General features: G+C 41.0%; 1 protein-coding gene across 3 annotated transcripts; it reads left to right on the top strand.

Annotated features, from left to right (window-relative positions):
- Positions 1 to 7,226: 7,226 nt before the first annotated feature.
- LOC110498122 (collectin-11) lies at positions 7,227 to 12,328 on the top strand. Of its 3 annotated transcripts, none has more exons than XM_021574719.3 (7): positions 7,227 to 7,405; positions 7,885 to 8,039; positions 9,368 to 9,439; positions 10,181 to 10,252; positions 10,349 to 10,402; positions 10,498 to 10,593; positions 10,818 to 12,328. In XM_021574719.3, the coding sequence occupies exons 2-7, from the start codon at positions 7,910 to 7,912 to the stop codon at positions 11,207 to 11,209; spliced, it is 816 nt and encodes a 271-aa protein (XP_021430394.1). In that variant the 5' UTR covers positions 7,227 to 7,405; positions 7,885 to 7,909; the 3' UTR covers positions 11,210 to 12,328. The 3 variants fall into 3 exon arrangements, with proteins under 3 accessions (XP_021430394.1, XP_021430392.1, XP_090065787.1); XM_021574717.3 differs by having other exon boundaries at positions 7,233 to 7,405; positions 10,800 to 12,328; XM_090209661.1 differs by lacking the exons at positions 7,227 to 7,405; positions 7,885 to 8,039 and adding an exon at positions 8,660 to 8,745 and having other exon boundaries at positions 10,800 to 12,328.
- Positions 12,329 to 22,478: the final 10,150 nt, after the last annotated feature.

Below are 22,478 nucleotides of genomic sequence, written 5' to 3'. Positions count from 1 at the left end.
GCTGGGAGGCAGAGATGACGTCACTGGGAACGAACTTTCCAAGTGCAGGTGCAGCCATGTACAGTAACAACCATCGTCATTCTGCTCATCATACCTGTAGCATTAAAAAGGTAAGTTATATTAGTTGTAATATGACTTGATAGTATTTGAATACGAATGCAGATTGATGATTATCTACATTGAATGATATTTATTTACACTTGATAACAATAAAAGTAATGCATATCATTGTTTAATGTTCATATAGGATTGCTTTTAAATGATTTTATGCTTCCCCTTTTCACCAGATGAGGATGGAACTAAAGCACTGAGGGCAGATGAGACTGCAGCAAATTGGCATACAACATCAATGGTTACACACCTTTATTGAAACATGCGAACTTCAGACCCATACATATTTGAGGCTAGTCATTTAAAACTTTATGAAGACATCCTATCCCCCATTGAAAGTCAACACTGGGTTTGTAAATCTAATTTGGACATCTGATACCCATTGTATCACATTTCCCATAGGTAGAACGCGTGTAAACATGACATGCAACATTTACATGTTTACTTTCTTTGCTCATGCTATAGTCCTGTCCTCAGTGTCCAGTTCACACATAAAATACAACTGCACACCTAATACAGCACAATGCTGGCCAAACAGTTGTTTAGGCCTATATTTTCTGCAAGTCACATTTTCTGGGTAATTGACCACAAGGGTAAACCATTGGAGGAATGAACCTCTGTCCAATTGATTGAGGTCAGTGAGAACATCTTATTGACAACGACCCAAGGAAGAGTGGCCTTAACTCCTTACTTCATTTGCACACAAATCTTCTGTTGTATTATTGACTCTATGTTTGTTTATCCCATGTATAATTCTGTGTTGTTGTCGCGCTGCTTTGCTTTATCTTGGCCAGGTCGCAGTTGTAAATGAGAACTTGTTCTCAACTGGCCTACCTGGTTAAATAAAGGTGAAATAAAAGGTAAAAATGAGGCTGAGAATAGAAGGAAAAGGAAGCATCGTCTTTCAGGGCGGGACTGTGACATAACTGGAGAGCTGAGCTGTTACATGGAGGCTGTGCCAGAGGAACAATTTAATCAGATTAATAGAGCAGTACATCTGAGGCTGAGCTCCCAATGGCTCGGTTGAGCCCACAGACTGTCATGCAATCCAGGCTAGACTGGGGAATCCCCCAGCCAGAGATGGGCGTGACCAAGGGACTAGACAGAGCACATGATGAAACTGCAGTTAAATTAATATCCCTCCTAAAGTGGTTTGAACTCAACGTACAAAAAGTCGTTTTTTGCATAGGAAACAGGTTGTTGCCCATCTGCTTCATAAAAGGACCACTAAACAAAACTTGGTCCTTAAACATTCACTTTATTTTTCACTTTAATAATGCTCACTGATCTTTAAGTGTTTTTAGGACATTTCATCTGAAGTTAACATTCATTATTAATTCACTCCAGATGCTAGGCTTCTTGCTCAACAGATTGGCAATCCAACAAAGTGTCCCTCACAAATAATTCAAGTGCTAGAAGAATTAAAGCTAAAAAGGTTCCCTCTGAAGAGACGTTCAAAAAAGGTACAAAACATGTTATAATTCAGACTCATATGTCAACGACATATTTTTGAACAGGACAGTAAGAATCAACCGGAGCCATTTCTAGAACAAAGCTCCATCTGCACTGAAATTCTTCTTTTAAGTGATTTTACTGTGATGCGACAATAATGGAAGAATCATATCACCATCCTATCAACCAATAAACAGTCACAAGTGCAGCCCCCCCAAAAATCTATAAAAATCTTTTAAAATAAATGTTAAAAAGTTGGCATATATACAAGAACAGATTTGGCTGTGTACAGGTACAGACATCTGTAAATAGCATACCCAACTACCTCATCCCCATATTATTACTTACTCTCTTGCACCCCAGTATCTCTACTTGCACATTTATCATCTGCACATCTATCACTCCAGTATTAATGCTGAATTGTAATAATTACTTAAGCCTCTATGGCCTATGTATTGCCTACCTCCCTACATTTGCACACATTGGACATACATTTTTCAATTTTTCTTTTATTTTGTGTTATTGACTGTACGTTTGTTTATGTGTAACTCTGTAGTTTTTGTCGCACTGCTTTGCTTTATCTTGGCCAGGTCACAGTTGTAAATGAGAACTTGTTCTCAACTGGCCTACCTGGTTAAATAAAAGGTGAAATAAAAAAATAAACTGAAATCCAGTGAGACACAGGAACTAAAGGTGCTACAGTGCCTTCAGTAAGTATTCACACCCCTTGACATTTTCCACATTTTGTTGTGTTACAGCCAGAATAAAAAATGGATAATATGTTGATTTTGTATCACTGATTTACACTCAATACCCCATAATGTCAAAGTGGAATGTTCACAAATTAATAAAAAATGAACATCTGAAATGTCTTGAGTCAGTAAGTATTCAACCCCTTTGTTATGGCAAGCATAAAAAGGTTCAGGAGTAAAAATGTGCTTAACAAGTCAGATAAGTTGCATGGACTCACTCTGTGTGCAATAATAGTGTTTAACATTATTTTTTTAAATTACTACCTCAGCTCTGTACCCCACATATAAAATTAGCTGTATGATCCCCCAGTCAAGCAGTGAATTTCAAGCACAGACTCAACAATGAAGACCAGGGAGGTTTTCCAATGACTTGCAAAAAAGGGCACATATTGGCAGATGGGTTTAAATTATTATTATTTTTTTAAATAAAAAAGCAGATATTGAATATCCCTTTGAGCATGGTGTATCAATACACCCAGTCACTACAAAGATACAAGTGTCCTTCCTAACTCAGTTGATGGAGAGGAAGGCAACCACTCAGGGATTTTAGAGAGGCTGGACAGAGGGGATGTAGGCCTGTTGTAAGACCCAGATGCAGACAGTGTCGAAGTAACAAAAGTGTATTACTAGAACAGGGGCCGGCAAAACAACAGGTCAAGGGCAGGCAGAGGTCAGTAATCCAGATCAGAATCCAAAAGGTACAGAACGGCAGGCAGTCTGAGGGCAGGCAGAGGTCAAAACAGGAACTAGAAAACAGACAAGCGCAAAGGGAAAACCGTTGGTATGCTTGACGATCAAAACGAACTGACAACAGACAGAACAAAGGTGTAAATACACAGGGGATAAATCAGGGGAGATGGGAGACAAGCACAAAGATGTGTGAACAGATCACATACACACACACTAGGCAGGATATATGCTTTGATTTAAACAAAATACAAAAAAGGCTAATAGTTTGTTAACACCATCTGCTCTACTTCGCTCACTAAACAGTAATTCAAGATGATCAAAATGCATAGGCTATTCCCACTGAAATGCATAGGCTATTCCCAATCAAATGCATAGGCTATTCCCAATCAAATGCATAGGCTATTCCCAATCAAATGATTGGCATACTGATGCAGTTTCACAGGTAAAATGTTAATAATTATACTTCATGATTGACAGTGATGATGGCCTATAGGTACAGTGGGGCAAAAAAGTATTTAGTCAGTCACCAATTGTGCAAGTTCTCCCACTTAAAAAGATGAGAGAGGCCTGTAATTTTCATCATAGGTACACTTCAACTATGACAGACAAAATGAGAAGAAAAAAAACCAGAAAATCACATTGTAGGATTTTTTATTAATTTATTTGCAAATTATGGTGGAAAATAAGTATTTGGTCAATAACAAAAGTCTATCTCAATACTTTGTTATATACCCTTTGTTGGCAATGACAGAGGTCAAATGTTTTCTGTAAGTCTTCACAAGGTTTTCACACACTGTTGCTGGTATTTTGGCCCATTCCTCCATGCAGATCTCATCTAGAGCAGTGATGTTATGGGGTGTTGCTGGGCAACACAGACTTTCAACTCCCTCCAAAGATTTTCTATGGGGTTGAGATCTGGAGACTGGCTAGGCCACTCCAGGACCTTGAAATGCTTCTTACGAAGCCACTCCGTTGCCCGGGTGGTGTGTTTGGGATCATTGTCATGTTGAAAGAACCAGCCACGTTTCATCTTCAATGCCCTTGCTGATGGAAAGAGGTTTTCACTCAAAATCTCACGATACATGGCCCAATTCATTCTTTCCTTTACACGGATCAGTCGTCCTGGTCCCTTTGCAGAAAAACAGCCCCAAAGCATGATGTTTCCACCCCCATGCTTCACAGTAGGTATGGTGTTCTTTGGATGCAACTCAGCATTCTTTGTCCTCCAAACACGACGAGTTGAGTTTTTACCAAAAAGTTATATTTTGGTTTCATCTGACCATATGACATTCTCCCAATCTTCTTCTGGATCATCCAAATGCTCTCTAGCAAACTTCAGACAGGCCTGGACATGTACTGGCTTAAGCAGGGGGACACGTCTGGCACTGCAGGATTTGAGTCCCTGGCGACGTAGTGTGTTACTGATGGTAGGCTTTCTTACTTTGGTCCCAGCTCTCTGCAGGTCATTCACTAGGTCCCCCGTGTGGTTCTGGGATTTTTGCTCACCGTTCTTGTGATCATTTTGACCCCACGGGGTGAGATCTTGCGTGAGGCCCCAGATCGAGGGAGATTATCAGTGGTCTTGTATGTCTTCCATTTCCTAATAATTGCTCCCACAGTTGATTTCTTCAAACCAAGCTGCTTACCTATTGCAGATTCAGGCTTCCTAGCCTGGTGCAGGTCTACAATTTTGTTTCTGGTGTCCTTTGACAGCTCTTTGGTCTTGGCCATAGTGGAGTTTGGAGTGTGACTGTTTGAGGTTGTGGACAGGTGTCTTTTATACTGATAACAAGTTCAAACAGGTGCCATTAATACAGGAAACGAGTGGAGGACAGAGGAGCCTCTTAAAGAAGAAGTTACAGGTCTGTGAGAGCCAGAAATCTTGGTTGTTTGTAGGTGACCAAATGGTGACCAAATACTTATTTTCCACCATAATTTGCAAATAAATTCATTAAAAATCCTACAATGTGATTTTCTGGATTTCACAAACAAACTTTGAGGAAATTATGACATAACACCATGGCCAACTCCTCTTTACACCCAGAGACTTTGTGCTGCTATTTTGATCTGCCGCTGACCACATTGTAGTCTTCTCTATTTACATTGTTTCACAGCCTACACTTGGATTAGTTGACACTGTAATTCCTTAAACTTGACTAGATTATTTTACCGCACCAGCATTACAATACAACGTATACTATGCACAATTTCTGCAATAAACAGATGTATTGCGGCGCTATAGTTTTTTTGGGGATGCGCTACAGAAGGCTATATTGGTCTGTTTATACAGGACTAGTAAAGGCCAAGTGAACTACTTGATTTATTTAGATATTAAACAAACAAACAAAATATATATATATATATATATATATATATATATATATATACATACATACACATACATATAATTATGCTGGAAATGGAACTAATTTGAATCCTGGTCAGGAGAAAAGGAAAATATATAATTTTCCCTTTCAGATTCATTGCAATCATCTAAAACATAAATCAACTGTAGGACAAAATGCTTACCATTCTTCCCAACTTCACCAGACACTGATGTGGCTAAATCAAACTATATTTACAATGCAATGATTTTACTGAGTTATAGTTCATACAAGGAAATCAGTCAATTGAAATACATGTACTAGGAGGCCCTAATCTATGGATTTCAAATGACTGGGCAGGGGCACAGCCATTGGTGGACCTGGGAAGGCATATGTAACGGATGTGAAACGGATAGCTTAGTTAGCGGTGCGCGCTAAATAGCGTTTCAATCGGTGAGACCTTGAAGTAGTAGTTCCCCTTGCTCTGCAAGAGCTGCGGCTTTTGTGGAGCGATGGGTAACGATGCTTCGAGGGTGACTGTTGTTGATGTGTGCAGAGGGTCCCTGGTTCGCGCCTGGGTATGGGCGAGGGGACGGTTTAAAGTTATACTGTTACACATAGGCACACCTACGTCAAAACAATAAACATTATGTCAAGGATAAGATTTTCTCTACAGTAGGCTTTTTCTGAAATGGCAGTGAAGTAGCAATTAACCTGCATTTTCTAGGATATATTTTTTTTCTCCCTTGGGCTATTTCTCCATTTGAAGATGTAGCACACAGTCATTCCTATAATACATTACAGATTTGAGATTGGCAAGTGTTTGAAACCGATAATTATGTTTTAAATAAGGGAATATTTCATCATTAGGCATTATTCTGAGAAACTACAGCAGAGGCAAATCCATGTTGGAAGATTCTGCTTTGGACAACCACTCCTGGAGAGAGTATCTGGCTAACCAAGAAGTACTCACCACTGTCGATGACACCCCCCCCCCCCCCCCCAAAAAAAATAAAATAAATAAACATATTGACATGAGATTGTTAACGAGAAAGCAAGAAACACATACCATGGCATCTTGTTATCAGACTCAATATGCAGGGAATTGGCATTTCCCATTGTCAACGGTCTATTTGCACAAAGTCGTGTCAGTCAGCACTACAGAAACTGTTGAACATTAAAACATATCTTAAATTGAGGATATCCAAATCCATTACAGCCACCACACTACGTACTTTCACACACAAACAATAACCAATACATTTTTTTTTATTGGATTAACAAACCATGCAAACATTTAGTTAAGACTAAGACAAACGTGGCTAGCCAATTTGCTCGCTAACTTGACTTGGGTTGCGTTACGTACACAGATATTATTGCTGGATGACGTAACTTTGACTGTTCTTTCATTCATCTAGCAAATACTAGCCTTTTTTTCATCCCAGAACATATCTGCAATGCTGAATATGACCAAAATTATTCGCACAAACACCTGTGACCACCTGTCCGTGGGTAGAGAGTCCATTTAAGAACCAATAACATGGTCGATAACGACCAACTCCTCTCATCAGGAGCACCGGGCCATGTAAAATGAACTCAAATATAGTAACGTTCGACGTTGATTCTATGCTTCAGAAGCCGCGTGTTGAAATGAAGACAATATTTTCTAGTGGACAAATTCATATTGGTCGCTCCCCGTTTGTTCCGTTTGCTCTGCTTGCTTCCGTTTGGTTCCAAGAGTAAACGGTAAACAATTTCCGTTGCAAAACGTTTTGCTACAGACCAAACATTTTGCAACGGAATCGTACTAATGAATACACCCCAGATGTGGATGATGTCAGTGACCCCCACACTTTCCCATCCAATTATCTCTGAGACCCCAGCTGCCCCTGGCTTTATCTGTGAAACTGTTTATGGAAGGCCTTTCACACACATTCTATGGTCCTGAGGAGGAAAAATGAAATCCTTTGAAAAGACCACCAGTGTGCAAGCCTCTTAAAAATCACAAGGACAATTTGGGAAAATCTTCAAACTAAAGCTACTTGCTGCTTTGGAATCTGGAAAACAACACAAAAGGTAGGTTCAATGTAGAATTATTGATGTGACTCCTAACCCACATTATTTGCTGTGTATGCCATGACAAAGCAAGCTTGGTAAAAAAAACAATTTGTGGGGTGGGGGGAATGTTGTTTGTATGTATGCGATCTGTCACAACACTTTCTTGTTTCATCTAGAATGTTCCAAGGCACTGTAAGGGAATTTAAGCCTGGGAAGAACATTTGGTCATAGGTCAGGAAAAGTTGTCAATCACATTGTTTTGTACTGAGTGATGTGATAGTTGATTTGAGGTCTAAAATCAGTTGTTGTGATGTACTGTATGAAAGCAAACGATCAAATAGGCCTGAAGAATCATTGCTCATATCTGCAATAATTGTACCACGGTGCGAACATTGTATTTTCTCAATTGTCTGCCAATCAGTCTTACCTCGGCTCTCCTGGTGTCTCTTTGTGTGTGTGTTTGCCAGTCAGTGAATATCTAATTAAATGTCTTTCAGTCCATCAACCCGTCCATGTTGCAGGATGAGAGCAGAGGAGCTGATGCCTTGTGTTCTTATCACTCTGCTGGGGCTGACCCTGATGGAGTCAACTCATGGACAGCACATGTCAGACGAACCATGCTCCGTCCAGATCCTCGTCCCAGGACTCAAAGGCATATACACTGAGTGTACAAAACATTAAGAACACCTTCCTTATATTGAGTTGTACCCCCCTTTTGCCCTCAGAACAGCCTCAATTCGTTCGGCATGGACTCTACAAGGCGTCGAAAGCGTTTCACAGGAATGCTGACCCATGTTGACTTCGATGCTTTCCACAGTTATTTCAACTTGGCTGGATGTTTTGGTTGGTGGACCATTCTTGATACACCTAGGAAATTGTTAGGCGTGAAAACCCCAGCAGCATTGCAGTTCTTGACACACTCAAACCAGTGCCCCTGTCACCTACTACCATACCCCATTCAAAGGCACTTAATAAAAAATGTGGTCTTTCCCATTCACCCTCTGAATGGCACACATGCACAATCCATGTCTTAATTGTCTCAACGCTTAAGAAACCTTCTTTAACCTGTCTCCTCTCCTTCATCTACACTGATTGGAGTGGATTTAACAGGTGACATCAATAAGGGATCCAGTTCCTAATGTTTTGTAGACACAGTAGAGCCCCACAGTAGAGGTGTCATAATACCCATAAAACCTAGAGGTCAAACAGGGAAATGGTTCCAATTGTTTTTCCAAAGTTACATTTCCCCATACAGTGTAGTTTTTTTTTTGTTGAAAAGCTTAAAATAAGGGCTGTGTTTTGTGTAGGCTTACCCCGGTGTGATGTTTTGATATCCGTGTAAATCTCTCTCAAACAAGGTAACTTTTATCAATTTTTCGGCTCTATTTACACTGATTCAAAAATACTTTTTAGCATCAAAGTATGCATCAAAACTACAAATCCCTGCACATCATCTCTAGCTGACACCTTTGCTAACAGGTATTGTGTCAATTTCAAACTTGCACAAGATAGTTCACAGAATTGTCCATTTATAGAAATGTAGCCAATTTATTAATTATTATGTTTAGCTAACATTAGATAGTCAATCCAGAGATTCTTACCTTTGCCTCGATTCGACATGACATTTGTAGTTCTTTATGATAGCCACATTAGCAGCTAATTAGCATTTCATTTTTGGGGTGTAAGTATAGGAGAATATATTGATAAGTCACCTTGTCCTAGAGAGATTTACACGGTTATCAAAACATCACACCAGGGTAAGCATGCACGAAACACAGCCCTAATTTAAATGTTTCTTAAATCCCCTGTGGGAAAAATGAATGGTGGAAAAACGATTGGAACCATTTCCCTGTTTGACCGCTTGGTTTTATGGGTATTAGGACTCAGACTGTGGTACTCTATACACTTATTCCAGAGTTGTGAGGTTGTTGATTCATTAAGTTTTTTTTTAATCCGTGAAGCTTTCTCTCCATTTGACAGGAGAGCCAGGAGAAAAGGGAGAGAAAGGGGCACCTGGGAGACCAGGAAGATTGGGTCCACTAGGGGAGATGGGTAAGCATCCATCATTGAAAATAGAAACAAATACAATGTGCAGTATTCTCTCTGTACAGGTGCTATGCTTCATCCCTCACAATATCACAACATGTTGATGACTCATCTATGGAGGCTTGGGAAACTTGAGAAATATATTGATTTTAAATATATGAGTGGTCATTTTTTCAGTTTCAGAGAATGCTGAGGGCAGTTTGAGAATTTGGTTGTCATGAAAATCTGTTTAAACACCCCTTCTGATTGATCTTTGGAAAAGGTATTTGGATAACCCTTTGGCTTCTCATTGTGGTGCCTCATTACATTTGTGGACAAATGCATTTTACAAGAGACGAAACCATACAGATTTAGTTCAGAATGGTTTAAAATAATCCCATTTCCCTTAAGAACATGATTCTAGAGTTTATTTAATTGGACAGTTATTGTCTATAAACTAGGGTAAAGATCACAGTATGCACTGACAAGAATTTATCCTACAGGATGTTGTGATCTGATTACTTCGCTGCTTGGCAGTCCAGAGCAACAAAATGTTTACTTTAGGTCAGAGGTTGTGTGAGAAATGTTACCCAGAATCCCCTGAATCACTGACAGGTGCTGACTGTAGCTGTTGATGATGAATCATGCGGCTGACATCGAAGACAGATTAAATTCTCACATGGAGGCTTTGTTATTTAACCCAATTATTCATTTGATTCTGAAATCAGTCACAAAAACCTAGTTACAGTAACACATGTTTCCCTGCAGGACATACTGGAGTTAAAGGACATAAGGGTATTATAGGACGTTATGGGAAAATGGGCCCCTGTGGAATCAAAGGTAGGAATAAAAAAACAGAAGAACATGCATTTACAACAGTGTTTTGGGATGCATTACCATATTTCCCATGTACTTTGACAATGTTTCCACACTCAGGTTTAAAAGGAGATATGGGGGATCCTGGGCCAATGGGTCTGAATGGTGATCCAGGTACAACATGTATTTGTTTGGGGAAACATTACAGGTCTAGTTAACAATAAGTCCACCAAGAGTATGGAAAATATGCATTCCTTTTGTCTCATCAGGTGTTCCATGTGAATGCACACCCCTGAGGAAGATGATTGGTGAGATGGACATCCTAGTGGCCCAGTTATCCAATGAGATGAAGTTCATCAAAACTGGTACGCTTTTAGGATGTCTGGTTTATAGTAAAATATGAATGTTGAATTAGGAATTTCCAAAGAGTAACGCAGAGGTAAAGACATCAGTTTCCTTTCAGTATCACTCTCATCAATGCCCATTTGGCTTTGTTTGCTTCCATTCCACAATGTGAATGCTGGGTATATATGTCAGTGTGATTATAGAAATACAAGTGCTCATTTTTCAGCACTGCCCTCCCCTGCAGCTGTCGCCGGCATCAAAGAGACTGACAGTAAGGTCTATCTACTGGTCAAGGAGGAGAAACGCTACACCGATGCAGAGGTCTATTGTCAGGGAAGGGGTGGACACTTGGCCATGCCCAAGGACGAGGGGGCCAACGCGGCCATCGCTGGGTACATCACTGAGGCGGGCCTGAGCCGGGTGTACATTGGCATCAACGACATAGACCGTGAGGGCCATTTCACCTACGTGGATCGCTCCCCCATGAGCACCTTCAGCAAGTGGAGGGAAGGAGAACCCAACAATGCCTACAGGGACGAGGACTGTGCTGAGATGATGGCGGCGGGGGACTGGACAGATGTGGCCTGCCATCCCACCATGTACTTTGTGTGTGAGTTTGACAAGGACATTGTCTGAGGGGAATTTTGAGAGTGGTAGTGAGTTGGAAGGGCAAAGGCCTCATTGGAGCTGCATGACAGAGAGAGGCTATAATTATAGAGAAGCCTTTTATAGTTATACAGATGATGTTCAGTATGAAACATTATTTTGACACAGCTGCATTTGTTTAATCACCCACCAGTGCTAAATATCATTGTACAGTTTAGAATATTGTGTATAGAATACTGTGTATATAGTTGTGTAAAAACAAGGTTCTTCTCAGTTTTTCCAGAATTCTGCTTTTTTGACTTGAAAGTTTGAATTGAATGGATGCTGTTTTTATAAACCTTTGCATTGAATGGCTACAGCAACGTTCCCTTTAATCTCTTGATCTGATTGTTTGTTTGTTTTTTAAGTAAGATATAACACATTATTTTTGGGGGTCTGTTTCTTGTCATTATTAGTAATTGTTTTTTGAAACAAATATTCACCATATTTTGTTATGCAGTACTAAATATTGAATGTGAAAAATACTATATTGCTTTAATATGGACCATGCAAACTCAACAAAGTAGTGAGTAACTGTAGATGCAAAATGTATTTACTATTACCAAATACATGTTGGAAAATACACAAACATGTCTTGTAGTATGTTCATATTGTTGGTCTGTTATCTTTTTATAAAAGTAATTTCTTGGAAAGTGCACTTACAGGAACAATAGACAAGCTAGCTATGTAGGTTGGCATAGAGTAGTTGGGGATGGGCTTGAAAGTGTTTGTGAAGTCTGTCAGATGTCTTGACTTCTGCCGTGTGCCTTGACTTCAACGATGGTGCAGAGTTCATGTAGCTGACATTATCCAGATAATTAATGGTTTCTGGTATGTTATGGGATATTCATCAGCAAAAAACAGAAAGAAATAAGATTTTTGGACTTGTCATAATGTCTGTTTCACCAATAGGCTTTCAACGACTGAATGCAGTATCTATTCTAAAATATGGAAATGTATGTCCTTTTAACAGAACAGTGTCCTCAGGGATGCAGATGGTGAAATATGTGATTTGGTATTGCTCATTTGCCTGTAATGTACAACATAAACACTGATACTAATAGTAGTTCATTTGTTTTTCTATTTACAAGTAAACGCTATGTAACTGTCCCACTGGTGTATTTTGTAGGCTACCTCCACCTAGTGGCTAATAGTGAAACACTCCTACCACTGTTCACTGTTGATCTCCTCACATAGAGCTATCGGGAATGTTACCAAATTAAAATGGAAAGATAAAGACACAAACCAGACGTGGCTATTTCTAGGAAAACAAAATATACTGACACCACATTAAATTTCAACCGGCATGTGAACCTATTAACTTATATAGACTTACAGGTTTATGATGCTTGCAGATCTACAATTTAATTTTAAAAATCAGTCCTTATAATGACCTTTTCCTCTCATACCAATGTTTATAAAATGTAACATGTTACTCTATAGGCATACCTCTTATTTTATTTAACTAGGCAGGTCAGTTAAGAACAATTTCGTATTTACAATTACGGCCAAACCCTAAAACGGATGATGCTCGGCCAATTGTGCGCTGCCCTATGGGTCTCCCAATCATGGCTGGCTGTGATACAGCCTGGAATTAAACCAGGGTCTGTAGTGAAGCCTCTAGCACAGTGCCTTAGACCGCTGCTCCACTCGTGAGCCCCAAATTCAACCAGATACAGAAGCAAAAGGTCTCTCTGCACATGATGTAATCTGGTGAAAACATTTGAAAAGATGCCAAGACCTTAAGGAGCAATTGGAAGGTAAGAAACAAAAATGACGTGATCAGAAAATTGTAACAGTAATCGTTTGCAATGAGGACCAGATTCAAATTCTATTATACTGTAGTTCCATCTAACAACAGATCACCTTATTGTGATAGATTATGAGTGAGCAGCATTGGTAATCTCCTTCTGTCAGGAGCTGACAGTCTTAATAGGGGAATATTCATGTTGGAATGGTGCCCCTGACTGGAACTCCATATATGGGCATAGCTGTCTCATCTAAAAATGTATGTTGGAATGTTGTCTTTGCAAGAACTCCATGTATGGGCCTGACAGGAACTCATTTTGTGGGCGTAGTAAATTGTTTGCTAAATGATTACACCTGAGCTCTATCTGAATCAAGAGTTTTTAGGCTAGCACAGTTTGGTTTTCATCAGGTCGTCAATTGATTATGGATGCTTTGATTGCTTTTAAGACTGTGCCTGTTGATAGTTGACAAGTGTAACTGTCTCAGAGGGTTTTTGGCTGGGGAATTGGAAACAAGGTAGCAGAGTAGGATCTCGGGGATCTAATAACCAAGTCATCTGTGGTACTGGGGAATGTTCCTCCATGGTTCTTTCCAAGGCCTTATGAGAATTTGATTGTGGAATAGGAGTGGTGTGATGTTGGTAATGTAAGTACACAAGTAGATCAGTTTGTTGGTAATAATTTGTATTCCTTTTTGATAGTAACAGGTTTAGGAGTTCTGCCAATCCAGCACCTGTTAATTGAGTTCTAGCCTGAGAAAAATAAAGGTGTGGTCATACCTGTGGTCCCGTGTCTCTGTGGTGGTACACTGGGGGAGATGTTGCCAGAAGATTCTGACCCTACTCTTACGCTTGTTTACACTGAGCTGCACTGAGGTCTGAACACAATGATGGTTACATTAAGGCACTGTGGAACTGGTGCTAGATATGGGTTGGAAAATGCCACTGTACTCAATGTTACCTTTATCCACACTGAAACATTGATTGAAATACAGCAAATGTTTTGGAAAACTGCCCTTTTTGTTCTCCAGCAAGCTAGTCACCACAGCCATTTTGGAATGGTAGTATGAGCTCCTTAGTAGTTCAATGCGACGTGCCATTCCATAACGGCTACTGCTAGCTAGGATGAGGATGGAAAGGGCAGTTTTCTGAAAAAATTAGCAGTATTTCAATTTTGTCAGTTTAGCAGACACTTATCCAAATCTGTCACATGTGCCGACTACAACAGCTGTAGACCTTACCGTGAGTTACTTACAAGCCCTTAACCAACAAAATGCAGTTAAACAACTTACAAAATAAACTAATGTTTAAATTAATAAAACAGAATGAGGCTATATACAGGGGGTACCGGTACTGAGTCAATGAGCGGCTGGCTGTACAGGTCAAGGTAATTTTTACATGTAGGTAGGGGTAAAGTGACTGCATAGATAAACCAGTGAGTTGCAGCAGTGTAAAAACAAAGGTGGGGAGGAGGGGGTATCAATACAAATATTCAGTGGTGTAAAGAACTTAAGTTCTACTTAAGTAGTTTTTTTGGGAATCTACTTAATTTGACTATACTTTTGCAACTTTTACTACACTTCATTCCTACAGAAACTAATGTGCTTTTTACTCCATACATCCATACACAAAAGTACTTGATACATTTTGAATGCTTAGCAAGACAACATGCCTGGTCATCCCTATTGCCTCTGATTTGGCGGACTCACTAAACACAAATGCTTAATTTTTAAATCTTTGAGTGTTGGAGCATGCCCCTGGCTAACTGTATTTTTTTAAAATGGTGCCATCTGGTTTGCATAATATAAGGAATTTGAAATTAGTTATACTTCAACATTTGATACTTAAGTATATTTCCAACAAACTACTTAGACTTTTACTCTAGTGTTTTACTGGGTGACTTTTACTTTTCTTTTAAGTTATCTTTACTTTTACTCAAGTATGACAATTGGATACTTTCTCCACCACCATAAATAGTCCGGGTGGCCATTTGATTAATTGTTCAGCAGTCTTATGGCTACGGGGCAGAGTCTTAAGGAGCCTTTTGGAGCTAGACTTGACGCTCGAACTGCTTGCTGTACAGAAGCAGTCTATGACTTGGGTGACTGGAGTCTTTGATCATTTTTTTGGGCCTTCCTCAGATACCGCCTAGTACATAAGTCCTAAATGGCAGGAAACTTGGCCCCATTGATGTACTGGGCTTCACGCACTAACCTCTGTAGCACTTTACGGTCGGATGCCGAGTAGTTGCCATGCAACAGGTCAGGATTCTCTCGATGATGCAGCTGTGGAACTTTTTGAGGATCTGGGGACCCATGACAAATCTTTTCAGTCTCCTGAGGGGGAAAAGGCATTGTCGTGCCCTCTTCACCACTTTCTTGGTGTGTTTGGAGCGTGATCGTTTGGTGATGTGGATACGAAGGAACTTAATTCTTGACCCTCTCCACTTCAGCTCCGTTGATGGGGGCGTGCTCGGCCCTGCTTTTCCTGTAGTCCACAATAATCTCCTTTGTCTTGCTCATGTTGAGGGAGAGGTTGTTCTCCTGGCACCACACTGCCAGGTCTCTGACCTCCCTATAGGTTATCTCATCATTGTCGGTGGTCCACCGTTGTGTCGTCAGCAAACTTAATGACGGTGTTGGAGTCGTACTTGGCCACGCAGTCGTGGGTGAACAGGGAGTACAGGAGGGGACTAAGCACACACCCTTAAGGGGCCCCGTGTTGAGGATCAGTGTGGCAGATGTGTTGTTGCCTACGCTTACCACCTGGCGGTGGCCCGTCAGGAAGTCCAGGATCCAGTTGCAGAAAGAGATGTTTAGTCCCAGGGACCTTAGCTTAGTGATGAGCTTTGTGGGCACTATGGTGTTGAACGCTGAGCTGTAGTCAGGGATCAGCATTATCACATAGGCGTTCCTTTTGTCCAGGTGGGAAAGAGCAATGTGGAGTGCGATTGAGATTGCATCATCTGTGGATCTGTTGTGGCGGTATGTAAATTGGAGTTGGTTTCCGGGATGATGGTGTTGATGTGAACCATGACCAGCCTTTAAAAGCACTTCATGGCTACTGATGTGAGTGCTACAGATTACCTTCGCTTTCTTGGGCACAGGGACTATGGAGGTCTGCTTGAAATGTGGGTATTACAATCTTGGTCATGGAGAAGTTGAAAATGTCAGTGAAGACACTTGCCATTTGGTCGGCACATGCTCTGAGTACACGTCCTGGTAATCCGTCTGGCACCGCGGCCTAGTGAATGTTGACCTGTTTAAAGGTCTTGCTCACATTGGCTATGGAGAGCGTGATCACACAGTCATCCGGATCAGCTGGTGCTCTCATGCATGCTTCAGTGTTACTTGCCTTGAAGCGAGCATAAAAGGCATTTAGCCCTTCTAGTAGGCTTTCCCTTTGTAGTCCATAATAGTTTGCAAGCCCTGCCACATCTGACAAGCATCAGAGCCATTGTAGTAAGAGTCAGTCTTAGTCCTTTATTGATTATTTGCCTGTTTGATGGTTCGTCTGAGGGCATAGTGGGGTTTCTTATAAGGGTCCAGATTAGTGTCCCACTCCTTGAAAGCAGCATCTCTAGCTTTTAGCTCAGTGCTGATATTACCTGTAATCCATGGCTTTTGGTTGGGATATGTACGTACGGTCACTTCCGGGATGACGTCGTTGATGCACTTATTGATGAAGCCGGTGACTGAGGTGATATACTCCTCAATGCCATTGGAGGAATCCCGGAACATATTCCAGTCTGTGCTAGCAAAACAGTCCTGTAGCGTAGCATCCGCGTCATCTGACCACTTCCGTAGTGAGCGAGTCACTGGTACTTTCTGCTATAGTTATGCAGGAATCAGGAGGATAGAATGATGGTCAGATTTTCCAAATGGAAGGCGAGAGGGAGCTTTATACGCGTCTCTGTGTGTGGAGTGAAGGTGCTATAGAGGTTTTTTTCCCTTCTGGTTGCATATGACATCCTGGCAGAAATGAGGTTTCTCATGGTTTCTCATGGTCTGAGAGTCTTTATGTGCCTTTGGGCAAATTCCAAACGGGCTGTCACGTGCCTTTTTCTGAGGAGTGGATTCTGTATGGCTACTCTACCATGAAGGTCTGATCGGTGGAGTGCTGCAGAGATGGTTGTCCTTTTGGAAGATTTTCCCATCTCCACAGAGGAACTCTATAGCTCTACCAGAGTGACCATCGAGTTCTTGGTCACCTCCCTGACCAAGGCCCTTCTCCCCTGATAGCTCAGTTTGGCCGGGTGGAAGGCTCTAGGAAGAGTCTTGGTGGTTCCAAACTTCTTCCATTTAAGAATGATGGAGGCCACTGTGTTCTTGGGGACCTTCAATTATGCATACATTTTTTGGCACCCTTCCCCAGATCTGTGCCTCAACACAATACTGTCTTGGACCTCTATGGACAAAACATTTGACCTCATGTCATGGTTTTTGCTCTGACATGCACTGTCAACTGTGGGACCTTATATAGACAGGTGTGTGCCTTTCCAAATCATGTCCAATAAATTGAATTGACCACAGGTGGACTCCAATCAAGTTGTAGAAACACCTCAAGGAGGATCAATGGAAACAGGATGCACCTGAGCTCAATTTCGAGTCTCAAAGCAAAAGGCCTGAATAATTATGTAAATAAGGTATTTCTGTTTTTGTAAACATATCTAAAAACCAGTTTTTGCTTTGTCATTATGGGGTATTGTGTAGATACGCTGAGGATTTTTTTTAAATACATTTTAGAATAAGGCTGTAAAGTAACAAAATGTAGAAAAAAAATCAAGGGGTCTGAATAAGGTAACATAAGGTTTAGGTAACATTTGGAGTACAGTGGCAAATCCCATCCCTGCATTGAATAATATTTTCCAACCCATATCTTGCGCCTGCTCCGCAGTGTCTTAATCAGTAATTGCTACATCTATTTTTGGACTATATGAATTGATTATATGCACCCATTGATTCTTGAAGGATATTACTTATAAATGCCTCTTGAGCTGAGTTCAACTGTCGTACACCATCAGAACCCAAAATATGAGCTTGATTTACTCCAATGTCTGTAAACAAAGTAAATATAAACAAACACTATATAGCCTCAAAACATGGTTAAAAGTACAATTTTGATATCATACATGGTCAGTCCTTGCATCCATAGCTCTGTTTATTTGAGAGTGGTTACATTTCTCCATCCCCATCTCTCAGCTTTTACTGAAACAAACAGGGAGTGTTATTGCTTCTACTGTTGATTGCTGCTTTAGGGTAGGGGTTAGGGTTAGGTTTAGTGTAGGGACGTCTCAAGGATTCCGGATAGCACTATCCAGAAGGATCCTGACTGGAGGAAGGTTACCGGAATGTCACGGAAGGTCCAGATTTCAGACTGACAGGTAGGCTACTCAGTCTCAATGGAGCTGAGTGCAGACTATATGTGATGGAACTGACTCCAGACAAGGTCACCAAATACAGCTTTGGAGTAATCTCCCCATACAGTTGACATAGAAAGTTTACATACACCTTAGCCAAATACATTTAAACTCAGTTTTTCACAATTTAATCCTAGAAAATATTCCCTGTTTTAGGTCACTTAGGATCACCACTTTACTTTAAGAATGTGAAATGTCAGAATAATAGTAGAGAGAATGGTTTATTTTGATTTTATTACTTTCATCACATTCAGTGGGTCAGAAGTGGGTGGGTCAGAAGTTTACATACAGTGGGTCAGAAGTTTACATACACTCAATTAGTATTTGGTAGCATTGCTTTTAAATTGTTTAACTTGGCTCAAACGTTTCGGGTAGCCTTCTACAAGCTTCCCACAATAAGTTGGGTGAATTTTGGCCCATTCCTCCTGAGAAAGCTGGTGTAACTGAATCAGGTTTGTAGGCCTCCTTGCTCGCACACGCTTTGTCAGTTCTGCCCACACATTTTCTATAGGATTGAGGTCAGGGCTTTGCGATGGCCACTCCAATACCTTGACTTTGTTGTCCTTAAAGCCATTTTGCCACAACTTTGGAAGTATGCTTTGGATCTATTTTGTGAAATGCACCAGTCTCTCCTGCAGCAAAGCACCACCACAACATGATGCTGCCACCCCCGTGCTTCACGGTTGGGATGGTGTTCTTCAGCTTGCAAGCCTCCCCCTTTTTCCTCCAAACATAACGATGGTCATTATGGCCAACAGTTCTATGTTTGTTCATCACGCCAGAGGACATTTCTCCAAAAAGTTTGATCCTTGTCCCCATGTGCAGTTGAAAACCGTAGTATGTTTTTTTTATGGCGGTTTTGCAGCAGTGGCTTCTTCCTTGCTGAGTGGCCTTTCAGGTTATATCGATATAGGACTCGTTTTACTGTGGATATAAACTCAGCAACAAAAAAAAAGCAAGTCCTCTCACTGTCAACTGCGTTTATTTTCTGCAAACTTAACATGTGTAAATATTTGTATGAACATAAGATTCAGCAACTGAGACAAACTGAACAAGTTCCACAGACATGTGACTAATATAATTGGAATAATATGTCCCTGAACAAAGGGGGGTCAAAATCAAAAGTAACAGTCAGTGTCTGGTGTGACCACCAGCTGCATTAAGTACTGCAGTGCATATCCTCGTCATGGACTGCACCAGATTTGCCAATTCTTGCTGTGAGATGTTACCCCTCTCGTCCACCAAGGCACCTGCAAGTTCCTGGACATTTCTGGAGGGAATGGCCCTAGTCCTCACCCTCCGTTCTAACAGGTCCCAGACGTGCTCAATGGGATTGAGATCCGGCCTCTTCGCTGGCCAATGCAGAACACTTACATTCCTGTCTTGCAGAACGAGCAGTATGGCTGGTGGCATTGTCATGCTGGAGGGTCATGTCAGGATGAGCTTGCAGGAAGGGTACCACATGAGGGAGGAGGATGTCTTCCCTGTTACTCACAGCGTTGAGATTGCCTGCAATGACAACAAGCTCAGTCCGATGATGCTGTGACACATCGCTCCAGACCATGACGGACCCTCCACCTCCAAATCGATTCCGCTCCAGAGTACAGGCCTCGGTGTAACGCTCATTCCATTGACAATAAACGCGAATCCGACCATCACCCCTGGTGAGACAAAACCGCGACTCGTCAGTGAAGAGCACTTTTTGCCAGTCCTGTCTGGTCCAGCGATGGTGAAGTTGTGCTCATAGGCGACGTTGTTGCCTGTGATGTCTGGTGAGGACCTGCCTTACAACAGGCCTATAAGCCCTCAGTCCAGCTTCTCTCAGCCTATTGTGGACAGTCTGAGCACTGATGGAGGGATTGTGCGTTCCTGGTGTAACTCGGGCAGTTGTTGTTGCCATCCTGTACCTGTCCCGCAGGTGTAATGTTTTGATGTACCGATCATTTGCAGGTGTTGTTACAAGTGGTCTGCCAAATGCGAGGACGATCAGCTGTTCGTCCTGTCTCCCTGTAGCGCTGTCTTAGGCATTTCACAGTACAGACATTGCAATTTATTGCCCTGGCCACATCTGCAGTCCTCATGCCTCCTTGCAGCATGCCTACGGCACGTTCACACAGATGAGCAGGGACCCTGGGCATCTTTCTTTTGGTGTTTTTTAGAGTCAGTAGAAAGGCCTCTTTAGTGTCATAAGTTTTTATAACTTTGACCTTAATTGCCTACCGTCTGTAAGCTGTTAGTGTCCTAACGACCGTTCCACAGGTGCATGTTCATGGTTCATGCTTGAGAAACAGTGTTTAAACCCTTTACAATAAAGATCAGTGAAGTTATTTTGTATTTTTATGAATGATCTTTGAAAGACAGGGTCCTGAAAAAGGGCCCTTTCCCTTTTTGCTGAGTTTAGATACTGTTGTACCTGTTTCCTCCAGCATCTTCACAATATCCTTTGCTGTTGTTCTGGGATTGATTTGCACTTTTCGCACCAAAGTACGTTCATCTCTAGGATACAGAACACGTCTCCTTCCTGAGCGGTATGACGGCTGCATGGTCCCATGGTGTTTATATTTGCGTACTATTGTTTGTATAGATGAACGTGGTACCTTCAGGCATTTGAAAATTGCTCCCAAGGATGAACCAGACTTATGGTCTACAATTTTTTTTCTGAGGTCTTGGCTGATTTCTTTTGATTTTCCCAGGATGTCAAGCAAAGAGGCACTGAGTTTGAAGGTAGGCCTTGAAATACATCCACAGGTACACCTCCAAATGACTCACATTATGTCAAATGACTCACATTATGTCAATTAGCCTATCAGAAGCTTCTTTCTGGAATTTTCCAAGCTGTTTAAAGGCACAGTCAACATAATGTATGTACATTTCTGACCCACTGGAATTGTGATACAGTGAGTTATAAGTGAAATAATCTGTCTGTAAACAATTGTTGGAATAATTACTTGTGTCATGCACAAAGTAGATGTCCTAACCGATTTGCCAAAACTATAGTTTGTTATCAAGAAATTTGTGGAATGGTTGACTCCAACCTAAGTGTATGTAAACTTCCGACTTGAACTGTACCTAGTTTCTATTTCTCCTTGAAGTCTTGAACGTTGATACTCTTATCCATTTAACTTCTAGAATCCAGGCAAAGGTTTATCATTGTTTAATTCGAGATTGTCTCAACAACACTATTTTAAAGATTCAACAGGGCATCTAAAATGAAATCATATTGTAAACCAAACACAAATTCAGAACAATGTTGTATATGCATGGCACAGTTCTTTGATAAAGCACAGTATGAGTTGTCCCTTAAGCTATGAATAATGAACACAGAGATGATGAATTATGCATCCCATTGACCAGGAGAGTGTCTGGCAAAAACCAATTAGCTGCTGTTGTAGTGGTGAAATCTCTGGTTACCTCTGCAGTAAACAATTTGGACAGCACTGACTGGGGGGAGGGAAACATTGCCAGGTTATTCGGGTGGAAAAAGTCGTAACCATGTCCATGGGTGATGCTTTGTGGAAAAACTCCCACCTATTAATGTAATTATGGATTCCATCTACATGCAATCATTTAAAAAATGTAATCAAAAGTCTGCAAGAAGTTTAACAGTTAAGATTGCATACGTTTTGTAATCTATAATGCAATTCAAACTGGTAGGCTATTTGGTCAGACATTTTGTGATTTCAGGCAGATAGTCCTACATCTGATTGGTGAAATGTAGTATTCAGTTAACACTTTGGTTGATCTGAAAGACCAAAGTAATAGCAATGACCACATTTGACCACATTATGAACTGAACACACATGAGTGTTTCAAGTGCCTACAGAAGTTGAGGGCCCAATGTGCCATCATGGCATGGTTTATATTATGGAGAAATTATCTGTCACACATTGTTTCTTCTCACCTTTAAATGTCATTGAGCATTTTCAAGAATAACTTTAGAAATGCAACTTGGAATTTAAGATTAACAAAATGAATAGATAGGATGAATACTGAAGCATAGGCTTGTTGTGCTTGCCCTTTTGCGGGATCCTACTTGATATACTGTATCATTGTATGTGGCCCATGGGTCACCAAGCATTTCTGGAGAACGCGCG

The sequence above is a fragment of the Oncorhynchus mykiss genome, chromosome 19 (assembly GCF_057628025.1).
Source record: "Oncorhynchus mykiss isolate SJ-2025 chromosome 19, ASM5762802v1, whole genome shotgun sequence".
In the NCBI taxonomy this organism is placed as follows: domain Eukaryota; kingdom Metazoa; phylum Chordata; class Actinopteri; order Salmoniformes; family Salmonidae; genus Oncorhynchus; species Oncorhynchus mykiss.
This window is presented reverse-complemented; position numbering and strand designations above follow the sequence as displayed.

Excerpts from the sequence above, each read along its gene's own strand:
- LOC110498122 (XM_021574717.3), top strand. The coding sequence starts at position 7,910 with ATGAGAGCAGAGGAGCTGATGCCTTGTGTTCTTATCACTCTGCTGGGG. Across the intron at positions 9,440-10,180 it reads GGGTCCACTAGGGGAGATGG|GACATACTGGAGTTAAAGGA; the intron begins GTAAGCATCCAT and ends GTTTCCCTGCAG. Across the intron at positions 10,403-10,497 it reads GGGTCTGAATGGTGATCCAG|GTGTTCCATGTGAATGCACA; the intron begins GTACAACATGTA and ends TTGTCTCATCAG.